Source organism: Lolium perenne, chromosome 2, assembly GCF_019359855.2.
Source record: "Lolium perenne isolate Kyuss_39 chromosome 2, Kyuss_2.0, whole genome shotgun sequence".
Taxonomy (NCBI): Eukaryota; Viridiplantae; Streptophyta; class Magnoliopsida; order Poales; family Poaceae; genus Lolium; species Lolium perenne.
Genome location: NC_067245.2, coordinates 18,060,832 through 18,084,342, shown reverse-complemented (window position 1 = coordinate 18,084,342; position 23,511 = coordinate 18,060,832). Strand labels below are relative to the sequence as shown.

Genomic DNA, 23,511 nt, shown 5'->3' with positions numbered 1-23,511 from the left:
CAAATACGCAACCTGTGCGGCGAGTTGTCTTCCATTTGGCTTTGTCCACGCTGATTCTCCTCCTAACCAGCATCCTTTTGTTCTCATTTCAACTCACTCGATCCATAATAAGTGTCCTCAGAGGGAGTAGCAAAAAGATTCCGGGTTGATCTGGCTCACCATTCACCACAGCAGCAAATTAGACCAAGGCATGTACTAATGCGCATATCCATTTTTTTCGAATGTGTATTGTGCAGTTGCCACTACAAATATATCCATGGAAAAGAGAAGCTAACGTATTCGAAGGAATTTTTTTTTGTACCAGTATACAAACGAAGGATATACTCCAAGATATAGCCCAAACGGAAGGAATGTGCACACAAAAATTCCCCGTGCCCAGCTACATGGCCCACCAGTCAGGCACCAACTTCCCCTACTACTTCCCTAATAACTCCCCTCATATAAGCGCGCACCCGCCGCCGCCTCCCCCGACTCCAATCCCATCACCATCACCACCACCACCACCGCCCCCAAACCCCCGCGCCGCCCCGCGCCGCGCCATGGAGTCCAACGCCTACACCCTCCACCTCGCCGTCGCGGCGCTCGTCGGCGCCTCCTTCGCCGCCGCGTCCGCCTACTACATGCACCGCAAGACCCTCGACCAGCTCCTCCGCTTCGCTCGCTCCCTCGACCGCGACCAGCGCCGCCGCGCCCGCCTGCCCCCCGACGGCGAGGACAGCGACTGCGACCTCACGGACGGGGAGGACGACCGCGCTCCCCCGGCCAGGGACTACGATCGCCGCACCCTGCCCATCCCGCCGGGGCTCCCGCCGCTGCACACCGGCCGAGAGGGTATGTATATATGTCCCGCGTTCCTGATCCCTAAGCCCCGCTCAAATCGATGTGATCAGCGCGGTGCGCTTGCATCACATCGAAGTAGCATCGATTATCCGCAAGCGTGGTACCGGTCGTGTGATTTAGTGCAGTACAGTTCGGTAGTGGTGGCGAATTTGAGCGATACCAGGAAGGGCGGTGTGGGCTTCGGACGGCTTAATCAATCTCATGGTGGCTCAGTACTCACCATTTCCTATGAGTGTGCCATCCTCTTCGGATTTGGGAAATGATCTGGGAAATGTTATCTTCTGTAGCTTATTAACTTATAGTATGCACCCCTCTCTTAATGTCGCTATCTAGTGGTGTACACTTGTTTAATAGGGACACCAGTAAACAGTACAAACAGGGTGCAGTAGTGTGCAGTATGGCTTCTGATTTGAGTAATCGACACCAGGATACATGTTCTGTGGCTTGAGTATTCACCGCTTAATACTAGTCCATGTGTGTGTACTGTTCTATTTCGATTTTGTCGGGTTTAAGAATTTTGGCAGAGCTTTAAATGTTCCAACTATGCATCTCACAAATGTTATCGTGTGTATGAGATCTTTTAGTGGCTCTAAATATGACATTGTAGTGGTGGGTACATATTAATTGGGGTATTAGAGCAACGGTAGAAACATGATGCAGTGGTGTGACCATCCAGTTTGAGTACTGGACACCAGGATACATATTTTTTTCTATTGTAATGTGCAAGTAGTTCCCCACTACGTTTCATGCTAATGCTTTGGCCTTTTTACCCTTCAGGCAAGCCGACTATTTCTCCTGCTTCAAAAAGAGTTGGCTCGCTGGTTAGACCAACCACACCAAAATCTTCTGTCCCTAATGTCAGTACATTTGAGAGCATCGAAGATTCTGATGATGATGTTGATCTGGCGTCGGACTCCAAAAATGATGACGCTGTTTATGTTGGCACAAATGGGGCTATTGTAAGTGCAAGCTGCTTATGCTTTGACAAGCAATACCTGATGCTTACTTTTTGTGTATAATTTGTATTTGTGTTCCAATGAAAACAAACTTTGGTCTGTAAGGATCTTTGCAAATATCATTGTCATTAAGTGAATGGAAACATGCCTCTACCAACACAAGTTTGTCAGGTTTACTTCTGTATTTGGGACTGGCCTTAGGTTATACTATAAATCAACTGAGGAATTCTTTATAATGTTAAGTTGTATGTAGTTTTCACAGAACAGTTGTGTGTGCTATTCCTCACTAAACTGCTTCTTGTTGTTTTCTTTATTTATAGTTTAGATATGAATTTGTCTGCAACTTAGTTTGTTACATATTTTCTTGTTCAGGGACACCTTTCTACTTGTGAATATACCTTAGTTTTGCGTACGTGATAGTTAAGTTTCTTTTTCATTACACAGGGATCAGACCCCGTTCCTGTTCAAGCGAGTCAGAATGGGGATGGAAAACCAGTATCATCAACAAACATGATTAGATCTCACAGTGCAACTGGCAGTCTGCATGGGGTCCAGTTAAATCCAATAGCAGCTGATATACTTCGAAAGGAACCTGAACATGAAACATTCAGTAGGATAAACATTACAGCTGTTGGTATGTTTTTTCTCCTTATATCTTTTTATTCGGTAATTTTGGCTAATGTGGAATTTCTCAGAAGTGTTAAAAACTTGGGTCTTTCGAACATCACTGTTCAATTCATGGGACCTTTCCTTTTCTCTGTATGTACATGTATTTGGACATAGATCAATTGGAAAATGTAATTAGCATCAACTTCATTTTTTTTATGTTGATCACGAGAAGAAAACGTATTATCGCTAGTGTTCTTTGCTTACATGTTGCTACTCTTGTACTTGATTCTTGTTTATTCCTCAGAGACTCCTTCTCATGATGAAATTGAAGCGTACAAAGTTCTTCAGAAATGTCTGGAGCTACGAGAAAAGTACATCTTCAGAGAAGAAGTTGCTCCATGGGAGAAGGAAATCATAACTGATCCTAGTACCCCAAAACCTAACCCAAACCCATTCAATTATGAACATCAGACTAAAACCGAAGTAAGTACATTTCTCCGTGTATGCACATGACATAACGACTGCCTACACTTATATCTGTTTTCCTTGTTCCTAAACGTTGGTTTTTTTTGCTTCTTTCAGCATCATTTTGAGATGGTTGATGGTGTTGTTCATCTATACCCCAGTAAAGATTGTGAGTGAAAATTTTCAACAGTTCCTGTGTTTGGTGAACTTTTTGGTGTGTGGCATGTTGATTGTTAAATTGTTCCTTGTTGCAGCTAAAGAAAGACTATATCCAGTTGCTGATGCAACCACCTTCTTTACTGATATGCACTATATCCTTCGTGTGTTGGCTGCTGGGGATATCCGAACTGTGTGTCATCACCGTTTAAATCTTCTAGAGCAAGTAATGTTTACTTTGTTTTTCAACCATTTGCTCTATTTTTAACCTGCATATATTTGCGTGTTTCAGACTGGTCTATGAAGCTCGCTCACCATAATGGCGCATGTGGATTTTTTTTTAATTCTGTACACTGACTTCTGTTCTCATTCTTGGGATATTTTCAGAAATTTAATCTTCATTTGATGGTCAACGCGGACAGAGAACTGCTTGCTCAGAAAGCTGCACCTCACAGGGATTTCTACAATGTCAGGAAGGTTGATACTCATGTTCATCATTCTGCTTGCATGAATCAGAAGCATCTGCTGAGGTTCATTAAGTCAAAGTTAAGGAAAGAACCTGATGAGGTACATCCACTTCCTTTTTTCTTAATTGTTGTTGCTGTGTCATTTAGTAATAAACCTGAGGCCTAGAATCGCCTGCACTTGACATGCGCTAATAAATTACACTTATGTAGGTTGTTATTTTTAGAGATGGGACATATTTGACTCTGAAGGAGGTTTTTGAGAGTTTGGACTTGACTGGGTAAATGCAACCCTACATCTGATGCTGCTGTTATTTGTATTTGCGTCACCATTTTGAAGTAACCTATATTACCTCTCTGCTATAGGTATGACCTCAATGTTGATCTCTTGGACGTGCATGCTGACAAGAGTACATTTCACCGCTTTGACAAGTTCAATTTGAAATATAATCCTTGTGGCCAATCTCGACTGAGGGAGATATTTCTTAAGCAGGACAACCTTATTCAAGGTGCAAATTTGTTGTCTCTTATTGCTAAAAACTTCACACTAATTGATGGTCATTTATCTTGTTTCAGTTGTTACAGAACTGTTAACTTATGCTTATTGGAAATTTGGAATCACTACCAACATAGCTATACATGGAGAATTTTATTAAACTGTTACACTGTCTTATTACTAGGTCGCTTCCTTGCTGAGTTGACTAAAGAAGTGTTTGCTGACCTTGAAGCAAGCAAATACCAGGTGATTTAGTTTTTCTGTATTGAATTTGTTGAATGTTAGTGCTATTTTTTTTATATTTATGTTTAATAATGCAGAAATAACGGTTAGTTTATTTAGCCTTTTTTGGCCTTTTTTATATGGCTCTGGCTAATGTCTTGTACTAAAAATCTTCATCAGATGGCTGAGTATCGAATTTCTATTTATGGGAGAAAGAAAAGTGAGTGGGATCAGATGGCAAGCTGGATAGTGAATAATGAATTGTACAGCGACAATGTTGTCTGGTTAATTCAGGTATTGCTCTCTATTTTCCGCTTCAGGAGTTTCTGCACTTCACAGTTTCTAGATTTGTTTCTCATTATAGCGTTGTGCAAAACCAAATTGGAACATAAATTTACTTGATGCAGTGAACCTTTTTTTTACCAGAGTAGCTGCACTGATGTGTTGTTTAATTTTCTTGCCAGATTCCTCGGATTTACAATGTATACAGGGAGATGGGGACAATTAATTCATTTCAGAACCTCCTTGACAACATTTTTCTTCCTCTTTTTGAAGTAACCATTGATCCTGCTTCACATCCTCAGCTGCATGTTTTCTTAGAACAGGTGAGTGAATTTACATACTCCGTATTTGTTACTTGTGCATTATCTAGTTATATTGCATTGTATGACTTGTACTTCCTCCATTTCAAAGAATAAGGCGCTCTCGTTTTTTGAGCCTTTTTGTTTGACCAAGAATTACTTTAAATATATAAAGATTGTTTGTATGAGATTAGCATCATTAGAAAGTGTTTTTCAACATGAATCCACGATATTAATTACGTATAATATCGTCGAGATTTTGTTGCTCAACTTTTATAGTTAAACTTCGTCTTGGAATACGTGTGCGCCTTATTCTTTGAAACGGAGGTAGTATGTCTTAAGAAGTTGCCGACTGCCGTTGGGAAGAACAATTTTGTTCTCTTCAGTAGAAAAGTATGGACAATCTTGTGAAAGTTACCGGCCTGCAGTATGAAAACTCAACGGCCAGCAGAATAAATTTACCATTTTTTGTCCAGTAAGAGGGGGGCTTCTCCACGATCCTATATGTAAATCAGTGCATTGACCATGTCCGCTGTTTGCAGTATTATTCTACTATGGACAATTCATACCACTTTTTTATAAGTTTTTACTATCCATGTGTTTCTTATGCATACTTCAGGTTGTTGGTTTGGATTTGGTGGATGATGAAAGCAAACCAGAAAGGCGCCCAACAAAACACATGCCGACACCTGAGCAATGGACTAATGTTTTTAATCCAGCCTATGCATATTATGTATACTATTGTTATGCTAATCTGTACACACTGAACAAGGTAATAACATTATGTGCCTAGATCTCATATCTTTAGTTATAGCAATATGAAGTAACACATAGATAACACTTTGTATGCAGCTTCGTGACTCCAAGGGCATGACAACAATCAAACTTCGTCCACACTGTGGGGAGGTATATCCATATTGCATGATATATACATTTCTACACTTAACATGAACACACTGTCTTACTGATTCTTGTCTTCAGGCTGGGGATATTGATCATCTTGCTGCAGCATTTCTCACTTCTCACAATATAGCTCACGGGGTGAATTTAAAGAAGTCCCCTGTTCTCCAGTACCTGTATTATCTTGCTCAGGTTAGCAGTGGTATTTTCTATCTTCGTAGGACGTTTTTGATAGAAACTAATCAATCTTTACCTGATATCAGATTGGTCTTGCGATGTCTCCTTTAAGCAACAACTCTTTGTTTATTGACTATCACCGGAACCCTTTCCCAACATTTTTTCTAAGAGGCCTTAATGTTTCTCTCTCAACTGATGACCCTTTGCAAATTCACCTAACAAAAGAACCTTTGGTTGAAGAATACAGTGTTGCTGCTTCGGTAATTTCCTAAGCTCCATCTAGTTATATGATCTATTTTGTGCCATTTGGTTCTTCATGTTTTTGACTGAATGTTACTTGTGGCAGCTGTGGAAGCTAAGCTCATGCGACCTGTGTGAAATAGCTAGGAATTCTGTGTACCAGTCTGGTTTCTCTCATAGGCTGAAGGTATTCATTTGGCAATTCCCTTGGTCATTCAGCTCCCAATGACTCAAGAGCTTTTTCTAAGCTGTGTTTTTTTTTCTCTAGTCCCATTGGATTGGTAGGAACTACTACCGGAGGGGTCCTGATGGCAATGACATCCACCAGACAAATGTTCCTCACATCAGGATTGAATTCCGTCACAATGTATGTACTTCACACCTTTTCTGCCTGCGTTGTGTGATATCTTTTTGTGGTTGCGAGTTTGTATTCTCCCACTGACAGTTGCATCTTTTTGCTGAATGCGTAGATATGGAAAGAAGAAATGGAATTAATTCATTTTGGAAATGTTGAACTACCAGAAGAAACCGATAGGTGAAGAGTTTGCAGCATTTTTCAAAGCCCTTAGATCCTTTATTAGGCAGGCGAACACCGAAAGTCTATGGTCTGTGGGAGAGAAGAAAAGATTTCCGAGTGCTTTTCGATGAATCTCTTGCTGTTGTAACTCGAATGGACAAATATAGTATGCAAGGTTAAGGAAAAATTTAGGATTTTTATGCATTATAAATTATATGTGCTGCTGTGATTTTAACTTCACTGGTTGGTGAGACTCCTTATAATTATTCTATCTTTTGCTTGTTATGTGTGTCCTAATATATTTTGATGGGAGTATCATTTTAGTGGTATGGATACTCGTGCAGAATAGAAATACTATGGGTTTGGTCACTTTGGTGTTAGTATTATGGCAGCACATGTGCTGTAGGTCCTACAGTTTGTGTCGCGCCGTGCCTCCGAGCGTAAAGCCGCAGCAGTTCCAAAACCTGGCCACTTTGAACGGTCCCCTGTGAATTATGAGTATCTTGTGGTGATGCAAGTTGGGCAGCTCCCATCTCCAGAACTAACAAATGCTAGTGGTGGCCATTGCTGCAGTCCCACCTCATTATATGGAAGGGATGGGCCACATTGCTAGCATCCATACTTATAGATTGTTTGCCATCTGAAACTCAAGGGAAGTACGATGATGTTGTAGCTGTGACATCAGGAAATGATGATTGCGTATATTCATGATGGAGACTCACCGGAGAAAGTGAGTTTCCCTGTGTTCTTCCTTCCTAAATAACCTCCTTTTCTTTTCCCAGGAACAATACCAACTAGTTCAGTTTGGCCGCAGCATCCCAGATCACATTTTCAGTTTGACCTACCATCATCATGCCTTACTCCATCCACAGCCAACACACATTCAGTGAGTCTAATTAACCTCTCGCTCTTGCCTTACTACTACAAAAGAATTACTCACAGACCCACTGGTTACAGAAACAAAGTGAAAAAAAAGAAGAATTTCCATCAAAAAAGGAAAGAAAGAAAGAAGAATCAGAATCAGTAAGCTAAGGCTAGGAGGACGACAGGAGGGGTGTTCCTGAGACGATCTGCGTGTAGAGGAAGTGGTTCCAGGTGTCGGGGAGCCCCGGGAGGCACCAATGGATGCAGTCAGCGTAGTGTCGAGGGTCGGCCTGCTGCTCGGGGGTGAGCAGCTTCCCCTGCCGGAGCGTGTGGACGGAGGTGTGCGCGTCCTTGCGGTACTCGGACAGCGCCGTGATGTCGACGAGGTGGACGGGGACACGGTGCATGGAGCGGAGCACCCCCTCCGCGGCATCGTGCAGCCGCCAGTCCGTCCCGACGTACAGCGGCCCCGTGTGGTTCAGGATCGGCTGCGTCTCCATCGCGCACTTCACCGCGTCCGGACTCGCTCCCCACGCGTCAGGCCTGCACGGACAACATTACATTCATGAGATATTGACAATCAGTTCAGTTGCAACTCACGTACACGTCAAGCCTAACATAACTACACAAACACTGTGGGGAGTACCAGGCTTGCCAAAGAAGCAAGGAGATCGACCGACAAGTTGGTGGTAAAGGCTAACATGGCTCAGATTCTCCCGGGAAGATTCAGATGTCATGATGCCGGTTGCTCTGAATCTTCCAGTTTAGCATCACCATCATGGCCATCATTCGCCTCACGAGTGCCTTTGCTTGTTTGTTGCTTTTGGTGGAATGATGTGATTGTCGATTCCTTTTGTGTACAGCATCGTTTTCTTTTAACCGGCATTCGCCAGCCAAAATCAAGGAATAAGAAACTAAAAGGCACGCTAGCTATGTCACACGCGAACTTGGGCAGCTATGGTTCAGCTCTCTCATTTGGAAACTAAAAGGCATAGTTTTGTACCTGGATCTAGGTGCCCCTGTCATTCTTTTTTGAGGGGAGCTCTCTCATTTGCTATTAGTCGCGCTTTAAACAGCTGTTAGTAACGTGGCTACCTTAACCTTGGTCGATCGATCGATCAATGGGGAAAGCGACGAAGGGTGACTGCGAAAGGAGGTTTGGACTTTGGAAGCTTGCTCTTGCTGGGTTCTTGGCAATGGCATTAGGTGGGGACATTATGTAGTAGATGCATGCATACATTAATAACACTACTAGTTCTAAGACTAGTCTCCTCCCTATGTATGCACAGATATTAAATTATGCTATGCAGATGGAATCCTTCCATTACAGGGACACTCTTCTCTGTGTATCCCATCACGGCTACACCTCCGATCGCTCCACACGCCAGCTAGCACTGGTGGCATTTGGATTGTTCTATAGCTAGTTGTGCATGTACTTACTGAATTATGAGGGCTGTCTGTGCACATTTAGTTCGATTGTTTTTATTACTATACACTCCAGATGGAGAGCAGAACCAAATGAATACGGAGTACATGTGTGCCATATGGAGAACCATCTTCAATTTTTCTGAGCCTTCCAAACCAAGTGGAGGGGTGGGTGTGGACACAACCCTCAACAGGGTGTGGTCACAGCTGAAGTATTTGGATTGTTGTAGCTGAATGCGGAACATGTACTTACTGAATCATTGAGCGCTGTCTGTGCACATTTAGATCGATCGTTCTTGCTAGTCCTGATAGAAATATAGTGATAATAACTGAATAAATGCACTATACTACGAAGAATCATCTTCAATTTACCTGAACATGTCCAACAGGAAGGATGGAGTCATGGAGGGGGTGGGGGTCAAGTGTGGTCACACAAGTCTCAACTAGTGCGGTCACAGCTCTCGACTCAAGAAGCCATCAAGAGAGTTGAGAGGGTTCTTTTTTTTTGAACAGAAGTTGAGAGGGTTCGGACCGCGCTAAGTCAGGGCATCTCCAACCTGGCGACCCAAACGAACGGATGCTGCAACCGTTTGCGTTCGCGTGGTCAAAAAATGCGTCAGGACCCTGCTCCAGCAAGGCGACGCACAGTGACCAGACCGTCCGCGGCGACGCAAACCTGGCCCAAATATACGTCTCGGATGCGTCTCTGCGGACGCTGCACGGACGCGCAAAGTGTTCGCTCACGTCTGGCGGACGTTTCGTCTGGCCCGCCTAGCAGCGACCTAAGCTCGATGTGTCTTCTTAGGCGCGTTGCTTTGGCAGTCTGCCGAGCGGCCGCCGCCCACTCTACCAACGCAGTTAATGGCGATGACACGTGTGCCATGTCCGTCGCCTGCTTTCAGCCTATATAAAGAGGGCGCGCGCTCGTATTCCCCATCCACTCCTCCACACAAACCCTAGCCGCCACAACCTCCACTGTAGCACCGCCTAGCCCTTCCTGCGATGCAGCCAGCCCCGCGAGAAAGTCCATGGCGGGTCCAGGTGGCCGGCGAGGCGGTCAAGGCCGCCCCCGGGGCCGGGGCCGCCGAGGTGGAGTAGCTACAACCCCACAGTCGCCATCTTCGCAGGAGGAGCTCTGCTTCGAGTTCCTCCTCCGCATCGACGATGACCCCCTCGGCATCAAGCGGCTCGCGGACAAGTTCGCTGAGTTCATCGATGGCGTCGAGCCGGCCCAGTTGCAGCTACGGGAGGCCAGCTGCAACTTCTGTCGGTGGCCTGTCGAGGTTTTGTTCGACGAGCAGGGCAAGATGTACCTTCACATGGGGTGGGACAAGTTCGCCCGCGACCTCTAGAAGGGGGAGGACGAGATGATCGTCAGTAGAGGGGGAGGACGAGATGATCGTCAAGGTGTTCAACGACACATCCTCCACGGGCACTACCACACCGGCAAATCTGGCTCGGACACCGACATTTAGAACTGTGTGAAAATGGCCACGGGCCAATTGAAGCTACTAGTGGCGGTTTCTAGATGTTCTTCCTCGAAAGGACCAAGAGGACCAACCAGCTGGATTTTGCCTGAGAGTGTTCTTGGCAGCTGGCAGCGAACATAAGAAAGCAGCGAAGCCAACCCTAGTTAGGTTTCCTCATTTTGCAATGTTTTAATTATGTATTAGTTTGTGTAAACCATGTTCCAAACTATGTATTAGTTTGTGTAAACCATGTTCCAAATTGTATTAGTTTGTGTAAAACCATGTCTCAATTATGTATTAGTTTGTGTAAACCATGTTTCAAATTATGTACTGTATTAGTTTGTGTAAAACCATGTTCCTAATTATATATTATATTAGTTTGTGTAATGTTTGAAACTATGTTTATAAATGGAAAAGAGGTAAAAAAACAAGTAGGAAAAAATGCGTCGGGCTGCTGGTGGCACCCAAGGAGCAAACGGACGCGCGGACAAAAACAAACATTTTCACATCCACCTGACAACGCAAACGGATGCGCGCGAACAATTTGGGGTCCAAAATACGTCGCCTCGTTGGAGCGAATAGCTTCGTGGGGCAATGCACAATCAATGAAGAGGGTTGAGTGAGCTCGGAGCGCATACAAGTCAGCCTAATAGCTCGTGGGACAATGCACAATTCAATGGAGCAAGGTCATGCCCATGCCCCATGTGCTCTAGGGTTAGATATTGCGCTACGGGTTTAATCTCTCGTCCTGCGAAGTTTCTCGCTCTGGCCCCGTGGTGGGTGTGTGGGTGGCGGCTACCTACTGCGGAAGCACGTGTCAACCATCGAAGATCAAACATACTAGTTCCACTTCACTCGTGGTCACCGCTGCTGTGATTTGTTTTTCTCCCCGGCTCACTAAAGAAATTGGCAATACAGAGTACTAGGAGGAGGGGATTAGTGGTGCCCAAGAAAGACAGAAGAAGTCTCTGTTGGAATTCCAGCCCGTGACGCTAGCAACCAAGAGAAATCGCAGGAAATTGGGGTGCAAATGCAATGAAGAAGAGTTGGTGGCTTGACTTACATGTGGTGATTGGGCGACATGCCCATGAAGAAGACCTTGGTTCTCTTGGGGTCGATGTGCCTGTCCACCCACTTGGCCCAGGTCTTGAGCACCTCCCGGTACGCCACCGGGCGGTCCACCAGCGTGTACCTGCTCGACACCCTCGGGTTCTTGCTGCAACATCATCATCATCCATCCATCAGATCACTCACCAGTTCATCGAATTGCCATTCTTGGCAGCAACCTGTGCACATGATGCTCTAGAACAGACTGAAAAGAGATGCGACTCACAGGACTTTCATCTCGAACGTGTTGAGCCACCAGATGTATGTGTTGAAAACGAGGTAGTCGGCGCTCCGCCAGTGCTTGGCGTGCTTGACGATGGAGCGCCATGCGATGATCCTGTCGACGACGCTGTGCACCTGCGGGTCGTCGGAGTTGGACTGCACCAGGAAGGGCGCCCAGTAGAACTCCACCGTCGCGTTGTACTCGGTGGCCGTGAACACGTTGAGGGAGCCGTTGGGCCCGACGAACTTGGCCAGAGACTTGTGCTCCCGCGACGGGATCGCCGACTGCACCAGGCACACCATGGACTCCCACTGGTTCCGGTTCAGCGAGTCCCCCACGAACATCAGCCGCTTGTTCCGCAGCCGCTCCAGCAGCGCCCGCGCGTCGAACCTGCATACAGCCGAATGTTTGTTCGTTCAGTTGGATTGAGATCTACTACTGATGAATTGGGGGGATGGCGGCGGCGGAGGTAGGAGGTAGTGCCATGCCATACCTGGGGAGGTCGCAGGAGGAGGGCTGCCACCGCCAGCGCTGGTACGAGTCGTCGCGGCGGCCGTTGCGCATGCAGGTGACCTGCTCCGTCAGGAACTCGCACTCGGGCTCCCGGTACAGCGGCGCCTGGGTGCCCTCCGCGTCGTACGTCCACCAGCCCTGGTACACGTTGCACGCCGGCGGCTCCGCCACCACGCTGGCCGCCCCGCTCTCGATGCTGCTGTTGCTAGGAGGCGCGGCCGTCATGGCAGCGACGGCGGCGCGCTTGTCCGCTCTGGCGGGCGCGTCCACCACGAGGCGGGCCGGCTCGGCCGTACGCTGCTCCTCCGCTTCCCTCCCCACCTGCTCCTGCTGCTCCTGCTGCTGCGCATCGTGGTGCTCCTCTTCGTGGTCCTCCTGCTCTGGCTGGGAGCGGGAGTTGACCCGGCGGTGGTGGTCGTCCTGGAGGAGGCGGAGGTCGGGGGCGGACCGGGCGCGCACGGCGCCCGCGAGCGGGAAGTCCCCGCCCGCCGCGTCGGCGTCGGCGGCGGCGGGGGGCCTGACGACGGCGACCTGCTCGTTGTAGAGGAAGGTCGCGACGAGGAAGATGGAGACGAGGAGGCCCGCGAGCGAGAGCGGCGCCCGGTGCCTGCGCGCGGGCGCCTCCTCCTCCTCGTCCTGCTTCGCGGCCTCCGCCGGCGCCGCCGCCGCGAACGGCGACTTCCGGCGCAGCTGCGCCATCGCCGCGCGTCCAGAGGATCGGAGATCGACGGCTTCGGGTGGCGTGTCGGCTAGCGGAGCAGAGTTAGATGCGTCTGAAAACTGGAAACTGGCCGGGATCTCCTCTCCTGAGACGGATCGCGTCGGTCAGCGATGGCGGCGACCGCGAGCGACGGCGGCGGCGGCGGCCCCTCGCTTCTCCTCGTCTGTGAACAGTGCCGGTGAGCAGAGCAGAGCAGCGTGGTGGAATTGGAATTGGGGAGGGAGGACGAATGGGCGGTGTGGGTCGCTGTGTGTCGCATGTACTATCAATGGAGTGCTAGTAGATTAATGTGTAAAAGCTTGTGTGTTACTCCATTAAAAGCTTGGGTGTATCTCTCATGGACACGGTCAAGGGGATCACAAAAAAGAATGAATCCAACGAGAAGAATAGGGCTGATCTGCATCTACGTGTACAACATGCCCCGGCATCTGTGGGCATACGCATTATGTTACAGCTTGGTTACAAATTCAGAAAGATCAACGTTGTTACTCTCTTCGGTTTAAAATATAAGTACATTAACTTAATTTTATCTAGATACATATGTATATACCCACCTTTATCTAAAAAAAAATTGAGTCACCAAATTGAATCATAATCTAAAATAGAGGAAATATTAATTTTTGATTCTCTGAGCATCCCAAGAAAAATAAGGGCACGACATTCTGCTACCTTGAACCCTAACCGTTGACCAACAGGGGAAGATTTCCTCCCTTGACTATACGTTTTTAGGTAGATGATGAGACATCTCCAGCAACAAATTTATACGGGCTAGATAACACCCTGTTTAATTCGGTCTCCTTGGGACTCGAACCCAAGTGGACTGGATGCGCACTCGTAAGCCTTGCCACTGAGCTAAGACTCAGTTCTCAGCTACCTTGAACCCTCATTGGAGCAGGATTTGAATTCTAGTTTCACTAAAATTTTACGACCCACTCAAATATGCAGAATTTAGGAACTTATTTTTGGATTCGTCCAAATTTATCAGATTCCAGGTAGATTTGAATTTTTTTTAAATTTTATACGTATATAGTAAGAGAGATAAATATATTTCAGAACCCACCAAGTTTTTTGAAATTTTGTTCAAAATTTAATTCCTGCATTGGAGGGATCTAGGCCTCTAGCTATTTCTAGCAGGAATTAGTGTGGATCCCATCTATAACATACTTTTGATTGCATTTTTTTGTATAATGCAAGGATACTAAAAGAACATAGGATTTTTACAAAGGCATTCTCCAAAGAATTTTGTAACCCCAATCCTGTGATCTAATTGACTTCCCTGGGAAAAGTTCCTTAGGATTCAAATACCCTAAAATTCCTAAAATTAATTGAAAGAGCCTCTGAATTGTTAAGGGACAATTTCTTACATCACGTCGCTTTTTTCCTTCCTCTCTCCGTTGCCCTTAACATCTTTCTTAATGTGTAACCAAAAATATCCTATTTAGATATTCTAAATCTAAACTTACACAAAATACTTCTATTTTTAGGCTTGGTTTTACGCCAAAAAATATGCACAAAACAAATAGTAGATACAGGCTCCAAATTCTAAAATTCCATCTTGCGCATTCTATCCCAAAATTTGCACATAAAAATTATGTTCATTTTCAAGCTTAAAACATGTAAAAAGGTGAACTGGAAATTTCTAGACCCAAAATTAAACCCAAAAAAAGCATGCAAAATTTACGGATCCTAATTGTTCAAACTACCCAATTGACAATTTTTATACCTAGAATTATAATATTTTGCGAATAGGACACTGGCATTAAAAGAAACAGCGGTACAAAGCACCCCAAGAAAAACGAAAATTACAACGAGATCCTTGAGAAGCCCTTCATCTTCAACCTCCAGACCGTGTCGACGGCGCGCCGACGCTACCGCTCCTCCCTGAGTCGGCTTGACGTTGTTGGTTGCGGACAGGAAGTCGCTGAACGGGTCAAAAAGACCACATCCGTCCCAGAGACGAAGAAGAAGGAAGAACTGCAGATGAAGCTCTTTGACGATCCGAGGATCCCCACAGCCAGACGAAATCCTCGAAGACCACACCACTCCCACAAGCCTCTCGACGTTGCCGCCGAGATGGGGTTGAAACCGGGGAGACCTTATTGCACGAGACGCCGCCACCACCTCCTGAGCGCCGCCCCTACAAACCTTGACCCTAAAACGAAGAACGAAGCCCTCAAAATAGGGAGCGGGCCCTCCCACCGACGGGGGCCGAGATCCACCGCGCCTCCATGGACCAAAGACCACAAAGACGAGGCGATCAGCGGCGGCACCGGCAGGAGGCACGAGACGAGATCCAATCTCCTCCTTGGGTCTCGTAACGGGGTGTAACTACCCACTTATTACAAATTTTAAGTCATAAAGTTTCACAGTGATGTAAAATACGAAGCCATAAAATATAGTAACAAAAGAAAATAGTGAAATCCCCTCACATACAAATATTGGAGTACACTAATGCAACGTAGTTGGATGGTTCCTGAAAAAAAATGAAAAAGAAAAACATAGTCTAATGATTATGAACTAGGCTATGATGCAGCACGTCAACCAACATCTACCACACCAATTTAGTTCTATGATTAAATTCATCATACAATATACTTTCACATTATACAAGTCCGACGTTATAGATATCCACACATTTTATTACAAGTAATTTAGGTCAAGTGTAAAGACATTCAACTTACGAAAAATATATAACTTCAATTATTTTGAAACGAAGTGCGGATAATCTTGTGATGCACACATGGCTTCGCGAGACTTTCTACCTAGCTTCTCTGACTTTTTTTCTAGATTAGTTATGCTCTTCTAGATACGTGCGCGTACATACCTGCACAACTGTCAACTGCTCTATATTATACTCCATACGTGTTGATTGTTTTTAATCTCATGCGCGCATCAATCGATGACGACGATTCGATGATGGAGTGGTTAGCACCTGCCTTTCCTTCCTGGATTAGCAACCCAGTGTCCAGACGTATGGTTTACATTTGCCATGTAGATGTATTTGGATGCCTCACCCGCGAGCAAATCCTCTACAGTGCCTTGGAAACATACTCATGCTCTGCCGCATCTCTTGACTAAGTGCTGGTTAGCACAAAGCATTGAGCGTCGATGTCACTGGTCTGTCTGTCAAGTCGGACGGCTTCTTTTTTTTTTTTTGCGAAACACAGTACAATCAAAGACGCTCATACATACGCGCACATACTCATCCCTATGACCTCACACACGTACACCCTACCCCTATGAGCACCTCCAAGAAACTGCGTTGAAGAACTGATCCGGCAGGTCTTGAGATTGACGAAGTCTTTTGACAGTTATTTGGCATGGATGAAAGGCCAGCATGGTTGTGGCAGGATGCAGTTTTGCATTTGTCGGCAACACCAATCGCAGTCAGTGTAAAGCAACTAACAAGTACGGAGTACATGTTGTCTGTCTAAACCCAATTAAACTTTAAAGCAGAGTGCAAACCACTGTACTCCATGACAGCAACTCTCATTCGTGATGGTACGAATAGACCAAAACAAGATTATACACGCAATTAATCAGGCAGACAAGCATGCATGTTTCTCTCTCTGAATTGATGTATGATGTTGCCATGACTTGTTGAAACAGCACTGCAGGTTGTTCAGCTGCAGAGGCCAACCCATGCTATTATTCATTAACATTTTATATGTACAAGGGTCCTAACGGTAGCTGCCTTAAATTGTGATTCCCTTCGAAGGACTAATCATACAACTGAATTCCTGGGTTCTCAACTTCAATTAGAGAAGGTACAAACATGGGTAGCATCACTTCGATGAAGGAAAATGTATAATACCGTAGGCAGGAGATGACAACCCAGGACATCATCTTATGAAATTTTTCGCTCCTCTTGCCATTACCTGTGAGCTGGACTACTCTATTTCACTTGCCGACACTTCAGTAGCTGCTTGTTCTTCGGTGTGGTGCGTGCGATGTGTGCAGCTTGATGCCGATGGTCCTTACCAAGTGTGTGTTATTTTGAAACAAAAACCCCGATGGTCATATCTGGCTCAAACCATTTCTACTGGTGTTGCTGAATCTCTGCACCTCATCGGCAATTTTTTTGAGTTGAATCAGTTTGGTGTGGGTACTTGGCCCTTGCTCTCTGCAAGATTCAGGCCTACAGAGGCTAATTTTCTTCGTGATGACATGACCACAACAGTAGGGCACCATTCCAAACTCTGATTCCGGTCTCTTTTGAGGTCTCAGCTGTCATCGGTGTTGAACTTTGAAGTCATCATCCGAAAGTGCTACAATATGGTGCATTGCATGGTTGCTAGTGGGTTCATCCGGCGTTGGATTAGATGTTCTTGATCACTACAGAGTTATTTTCTTCGTGATGACATGAAGCACTACAACAGTAAGGCACCATTCCAAACTCTGATTCCAGTATCTTTTTAGGTCTCAGCTATCATCGGTGTTGAACTTTGGAGTCATCATCTGAACGTTCTACACATTATGTTTCTGCAGGCATTGTTGCTAGTGAGTTCATCTGGCGTTGGATTAGATGTTCTTCAGTGTGGTCTTGAGCTTATCCAATGGATTAGATGGAATCCTGGCGGTTTGGCATGCGCTTAGCTTGTGGGCAAGCGAAATTTAAAGGGAGAATTGTCAGCTGACCTCTCTTTACTTTCTACTGGGCTGGCTTGGTGGGCCGCCACCTTGGGCCTTCGCCTGGTAGAGAAGGGTAACATGGTCGGGAGTTGTTAGCATAAAACCACCACATTTGCAGTTAAATCCTCGTTTTGGTACCACTTTATGTTTCTGTAGCAAAAAATAAACCGCCTCTGATCATGAATTGACACGGATTGATGGCCAAATTGACAGCGGGACCCACTATCTAGGCTGACGTGACATCGCTAGACAGGGCACCGTTTGCCGTTTTACACATAGGTCCTCAAATTTTGATCGAAAATTACGCAAATGTCCTTCGCACCCCGCAGCTTTTTTTAGAAAATCTGCTATTTATTTTTCAAACATTTATAACTTTTAAATACAAATTTAAATGGCAAAACTTCTAATATGAAAAGTGCTAAAAAATGTTTGAATATTTCATTTTTTTTTCAAACCTTCATGACTTTTAAATACTAATTCAAATAGAAAAACTTTGAATATGGAAAGTGCTCAATTTTCTTTAATATTTCAAATATAAACTTTTTTAAAACCTTCATAACTTTTAAATACTAATTCAAATGGAAAACTTTGAATATGAAAAGTGCTCAGAAATATTTGAATACTTCAAATATAAACTTTGTTCATTATTTTCAGATAATTAAATATGCGAACAATTTAAATTACTTCAACTAATATTGTAAAGTTTGGAAATTCATAACTTAAATTATATAACTCCAAATATTATAAATAATATGTCTAAATTTATTAGAAAAATCCAACGAAACCATTTCTGATATCCATAATGCATGAATCACATCCGTTCCTCTCGGATATTTCTGATTGCGCGGTACGTGAACCAATGTTTTTAGTACTAGAAGACTTAATAATGGCATGTAGTAGTAGACTTGTAAATGACACATACAAGTAGAATTACAAAAGGTACATAACGTGGACTCAAAGCTGGTATAGACCAGCCGCACCTCTTTTTTTCTCTATAAATGGATCTACCAAGCAAGTATGGACCAAGTGTGGACTCTCCGATATGCACGTACCCGAGTGAGTGCATCAGTAGAAGTTATCTATCTACCAAACACGATACAATAGAAGCACAGTGGAGATTGAACCATGATGGAAAAGACCACATGAGCGAGCCGCTACTATTGACGCACGTTCCTCCGGTCTGAACAACGATACAAAGAGATTTTGAAGCTACCTATAAATAAAATGGAACACATTTATTACTAGGTTTGGTTGCATAATCGAAATATCTAATAGACTATTAACATTTTTTCAATTCGAATTAGTATCTAAAAGTGATGAAGGTTTGAAAAGGTTTATACTTAAAATAATCAAACATTTCTAAGAAATTTTCATATTCAAAGTTTTTCCATTTGAATTAGTATTTAAAAGTTACGAAGGTTTGAAAAAATTATAATTGAAATATTCAAACAAATATGAGCACTTTGTATATTAAAGTTTTTTCCATTTGAATTAGTATTTAAAAGTTACGAAGGTTTGAAAAAAGTTACTATTTAAAATATTCAAACATTTCTAAGCACTTTTCATATTAATACTTTCCCATTTGAAGTATTATTTAAAAGTTCTGAAGGTTTTTAGAAAATTATATTTTAAATATTCAAAAATGTCTAAGCACTTTGCATATTAAAGTTTTTTTCATTTGAATTAGTATTTAGAAGTTATGAAGGTTTGAAAAGGTTTATATTTAAAATATTCATACATTTATGAATGTTTGAAAAATAAATAGCAGGTTTTCTGATAACTGCGGGGTGCGAGGGACTTGTGCATAATTTTTTATGAAAATTTCAGGACCTAGGTGCAAAACAACAAACATTGCACTGCTTAGCAGTGCCACGTCAGGCTATATAGTGGGTCCCACTGTCAGTTTGTCCATCAATTCGTGATGAGAGGCGGTTTAGTGTTTTTTGAGAAAATCGACGAAAAATCCGGTAGTTTTTCTCCCGAAACACAAATTGGTACCGAAATGAAGATTTAGCTGCAAATGTGGTGGTTTTATGCTAACAACTCCATGGCCGCAAATGCATGTTGATCTCACGTGCATATGCTCACGCCACCGGAAAATACATTTTAAAATGTCAAAAAATTCTATATAAAAATTTCATATTTACATATCAACATTCTATCAGCGCACACCAAGGTTCCCGAAAAGTCGACTTTTCGCGTGTCCTATGTAAAAATATGAAGAAATGTCTCGTGAATAGGTGCTTTTTAGCACCAATTTTTTTTACATATGCCATTGAACAATTTGGTTTTTCGTGAAACAACTTTGTGAGCATATAGAACATCGAGATGTCGTGCGGCATTTTTTGTCAATTTATTTTGACATTTCAAAATGCGTTCAAAACTCATTTCAAAAATCAGTAGCATATGCTCGTGGGTGACAGAAGAGAGCAACTCAAAAGGATAGGGTTTGAAAGGAAAGGAACTGGACGGCGGCTCCGGCCTAGGCCTGGCCAGTGTTGTGTGCGCCGCTTTGTTCTCCTTCTTCCTCCTAGATCCTCACATTTAAAAAAAAAATTGAGATCCCCACCTTGTTTCTCTGAAATCTGTGGCTTTTAACTCCATTTAGTTGCCATTGAGAAGAAATAATAGTGGGCTCTTACATCGTACATGGGAGCCGAAGGACTACCGTATAGGATTGTAGTGATAGACAAAATTGTGCAAAACTGATCTTTACATCTATTCACAAGTTTAGTTGATACAAATGAGTAACCTCCAACAAATGGCATGATTCCTCCTTGCTAGGCTATTTATTTCCTTATTGTTATAAAATCCAGAAACAAATACACATGTAATGTTCATATCTCCTATATATTTTAAAATTGTCGTATAATTTTTTTATTCTTGCGTCCTATGCAAGAAAGAAAAGTTGTGCTATTTTTTTTTTTTTGCTTTCTAATTGGAATAAAACCATAAGAGGCACATAGATAGCATAACCATTTATGCCCTTTTTTGTATTATCATTTTTGATTTTCAGTTCATATTAGAAGCTAAGGTTGTTGGGAGCCACTTTAACTCTCATGTATGAATATATACTTCCTTTGTTTCTTGGTACATTGAAATTGGTAAAGCTTGAATAAGTATATAGAAAAATATTACATTGAAAATATCACATATGAAAACGTGACGGTAGGCTAGGGTTTTGGGGTATGAATTGTGGGCCACAACAGGGGACGGTCTTGTACTATATATAGTTTAGTTACAGGGTAGAGTAGAGGGTAGAGTTGGTTTATGCAATACCATACCATATGATATTAGTACTACTATACATAGATTAATTAACACCTACTCCAAAACAGTCCCTGCCTTCTTACAAGTTCTTACGCCAAGGATCAAGGCAGACTCAAGGCCAAGTGACAACCCAGTAGTCTCAATGACCTCAAATGACCCTGGGTCCTGGCCGTTCGGTAGCTCCCAGTCGAAATGGTACATCATGTTGGCCAGCGTGAGCTCCACAAGGCGCATCGCAAAGGCGGTGCCAGGGCATCCCCTCCTCCCTGCGCCGAACGGTATGAACCTGGTGTCCTTGCCGCTGTAGTCAATGGCCCTTCCTAGGAACCTCTCCGGACGGAACTCCTCGGCATTCTCCCACGACTCAGCATCCCTCGCGATCGCCCACCCATTGATTAAAACCCGGGTCTTGGCTGGAATATCATAGCCATGTAGCCGTGTGTCCTGGATTGTTTCACGCTCGATGAGGGTCGGCGTTAGCCGCAATGCTTCTCTAATGGCCGCGTGCAGGAAGCTCATCTTCTCCAGCTCCTCCTCAAGGACTCCTCCATCTGTACCACCAGCGACCTGTCTCACCTCCGATTGCACCTTCACCATTTCTCTTGGATTCTTAAGAAGCTGGGCCATCGTCCATTCTATCGTCTTGTAGGTCGTGTGGACACCTGCTATGAACATGTCCTGCAATACAATGAAGGATAAGAAACTTGTGAACATGGACGTTGCTAGTGGTCATGAGTCGTGACGCTATCTACCAGTTCCTGGGTGTGTGTTTGTCAACGATTTTGTTGTTATAGAAAACATACCAAAATGAGTGCCTTGATGTCAATCCGGTCCAGCTTAAACCCCCGATCGCCATCTTTGAGGATCGACAGCAAGTCGTCCATGAGGTCTCGAACCTCACCGTCGCCGTCTACTCGGCTCCTCTCGTGCTCTGCGAGCGAACCTTCGAGAAGACCGTCCAGCTTAGCCGCCGTCTTCTTCACCCTTGCGTCGAGCCCCGTCGCCCAGTCCAACCACCGCAGTCGCGGGAACAGGTCAGTCACGGCGAATGTAACGAGCACGTCAGTGAGCTCCTTCATCATGTCGCGGACCATCGCCGGCTCCACGCCGCCGAGCTTGTTCCCGAACGCCGCTTTCGATATTACAGTGTTGGTTAGGCTGACGGTGAGCTCGCTCACGTTGACGACTCCTCCGCCCTCCCCGGCGCTGCACGCGGCACGGATCTGCTGCACGAACCCCGCGACCTCCTTCAGCCGTAGCGCCCGGAAGGAGCCGACTCGCTTGACGCTGAGGAGGTGCACGACGGCGATGCGCCGTGACTGGCGCCACGGCTCGCCGTAGGGGCTGAAGGCGATGTCCCGGCAGCCATAGAGCGTGCCGAGGGCCGTGTAGTGCGGTGGCCGGCTGCAGAATACGTGGTCCTGGGTCTTGAGCACGGCTTCCGCCACCGACGCCGAGGATACCACGATTGCCGGCACGGAGCCGAGGCGGAGACGGAAGAGGGGGCCGTGGCGCCGCGCGAGAGCCTGCAGAGTCCGGTGGTGGTGGCCGCCGCCGAGCTGGTGCAGGTTGCCGATGATGGGCAGCGTCCAAGGAGACGGCGGGAGGCCGTCCTTGCGACCTGACCAGAAGCTTCTAGCGACGACAAGGCAGGAAACCAGGAAGGCGAGAGATAGGACTATGGTAGAGTCGAACTGAAGAGGAGCCATAGCGTACGTTGTGGATGCTACGCAGCCGAAAACAGTGTAGCTTTGCAAGTGCTGCAGAACTCATACTCTTATACTCGAGAGAGATGCATACAGAAGGAAGCTACGATGGAATTGTCGTCCTACTCTGCTATTTTGGAGGAAAAAAGCTTTGGACCATAATCTCGGGAGCAAACTTCCCTCCTGCAGGGCACCCAAGCTGGCACACACAGTCAGGATAAATTCGGTTATGGGTCCCACAATTTAGCAACGTGGCTGAGAAAAACATTGGAAATTGCCTTCCACAGTTTGTCACTTGCAGAGAGGAAGTTGCAGTCTACCGTAAATTTGACAGTTCCACGATAGGTACCTGGAGAGACTAAAATTTTCAAGTTCCCTCAATATAAAGCTTTATTGCCGCTACATGTTTTTTTTTTGAAGGCTATTGCCGCTACATGTATTCAATGGCTGATGTGGCCAGCGTCGGCCCACACGATTAGCCCTCCGCCGGAGACTCCGTGGAAATCTAAAAAATGAAAGATAAATATGCACGATCATGGGTGGCAAGCAACAAGTCAAATGTCACATCGATAAGACTATCACATCGATAAGACGAGACAAATGATAGGGTGGCTCTTTTTTCACGAGAGAATGCCAAAGAGTTCCATATCTTTACAAAAGACAGATCTTAAGTACAAGACGACTACATCTCGTTACAAACAACAACTATAATACGAATTCCACGTCATCCTAGTCCGAAGATAGACACCACAAACATTACAACTACATGCAAAAGAGCTTATCCTAAACTGAGCAACACAATCACGTCTCTACCGACGCCAGCAGCCTTTGAGGCTAACAACTCCCGCTAAACTTTTCTTGTCAACACATCATCCACCCTTGAGGCCTAAAGGAGACGTCAAATAGATGAAGGGACTTGGTTGGCCCTGAGAACACATAATCTTGGACTCCTCGGAGA

General features: G+C 44.9%; 3 protein-coding genes across 3 annotated transcripts; 1 reads left to right on the top strand and 2 right to left on the bottom strand.

The window, feature by feature from the left end:
- The first annotated feature begins 446 nt into the window (after nucleotides 1-446).
- LOC127331359 (probable AMP deaminase) lies at nucleotides 447-6,903 on the top strand. Its single transcript, XM_051357491.2, has 19 exons — nucleotides 447-831; nucleotides 1,618-1,799; nucleotides 2,241-2,430; nucleotides 2,710-2,888; nucleotides 2,988-3,039; nucleotides 3,125-3,252; nucleotides 3,414-3,593; nucleotides 3,704-3,771; nucleotides 3,857-3,999; nucleotides 4,171-4,232; nucleotides 4,389-4,502; nucleotides 4,673-4,813; nucleotides 5,409-5,561; nucleotides 5,642-5,695; nucleotides 5,771-5,881; nucleotides 5,953-6,126; nucleotides 6,213-6,293; nucleotides 6,375-6,473; nucleotides 6,577-6,903. The coding sequence occupies exons 1-19, from the start codon at nucleotides 540-542 to the stop codon at nucleotides 6,643-6,645; spliced, it is 2,472 nt and encodes an 823-aa protein (XP_051213451.1). The 5' UTR covers nucleotides 447-539; the 3' UTR covers nucleotides 6,646-6,903.
- Nucleotides 6,904-7,451: 548 nt separating this feature from the next.
- On the bottom strand, nucleotides 7,452-13,216 carry LOC127331360 (xylan O-acetyltransferase 7). Its single transcript, XM_051357492.2, has 4 exons — nucleotides 12,205-13,216; nucleotides 11,715-12,101; nucleotides 11,445-11,597; nucleotides 7,452-8,030 (listed from the first exon to the last, which is right to left on the bottom strand). The coding sequence occupies exons 1-4, from the start codon at nucleotides 12,921-12,923 to the stop codon at nucleotides 7,658-7,660; spliced, it is 1,632 nt and encodes a 543-aa protein (XP_051213452.1). The 5' UTR covers nucleotides 12,924-13,216; the 3' UTR covers nucleotides 7,452-7,657.
- A 7,410-nt stretch (nucleotides 13,217-20,626) lies between these two features.
- Nucleotides 20,627-22,700, bottom strand: LOC127331357 (cytochrome P450 71A1). Its single transcript, XM_051357488.2, has 2 exons — nucleotides 21,651-22,700; nucleotides 20,627-21,525 (listed from the first exon to the last, which is right to left on the bottom strand). Exons 1-2 carry the CDS (start codon nucleotides 22,554-22,556, stop codon nucleotides 20,902-20,904), a joined length of 1,530 nt encoding a protein of 509 aa, XP_051213448.1. The 5' UTR covers nucleotides 22,557-22,700; the 3' UTR covers nucleotides 20,627-20,901.
- Between the last annotated feature and the right edge of the window lie 811 nt (nucleotides 22,701-23,511).

Coding starts and splice junctions, on each gene's coding strand:
- LOC127331359 (XM_051357491.2), top strand. CDS start 540: ATGGAGTCCAACGCCTACACCCTCCACCTCGCCGTCGCGGCGCTCGTC. Junction 3,040..3,124: donor TCTATACCCCAGTAAAGATT/GTGAGTGAAAAT, acceptor TCCTTGTTGCAG/CTAAAGAAAGACTATATCCA. Junction 6,474..6,576: donor GGATTGAATTCCGTCACAAT/GTATGTACTTCA, acceptor CTGAATGCGTAG/ATATGGAAAGAAGAAATGGA.
- LOC127331360 (XM_051357492.2), bottom strand. CDS start 12,923: ATGGCGCAGCTGCGCCGGAAGTCGCCGTTCGCGGCGGCGGCGCCGGCG. Junction 12,102..12,204: donor TCCTCCTGCGACCTCCCCAG/GTATGGCATGGC, acceptor GGCTGTATGCAG/GTTCGACGCGCGGGCGCTGC. Junction 8,031..11,444: donor ATGTCGCCCAATCACCACAT/GTAAGTCAAGCC, acceptor TTGTCCGTGCAG/GCCTGACGCGTGGGGAGCGA.
- LOC127331357 (XM_051357488.2), bottom strand. CDS start 22,556: ATGGCTCCTCTTCAGTTCGACTCTACCATAGTCCTATCTCTCGCCTTC. Junction 21,526..21,650: donor ACATCAAGGCACTCATTTTG/GTATGTTTTCTA, acceptor ATTGTATTGCAG/GACATGTTCATAGCAGGTGT.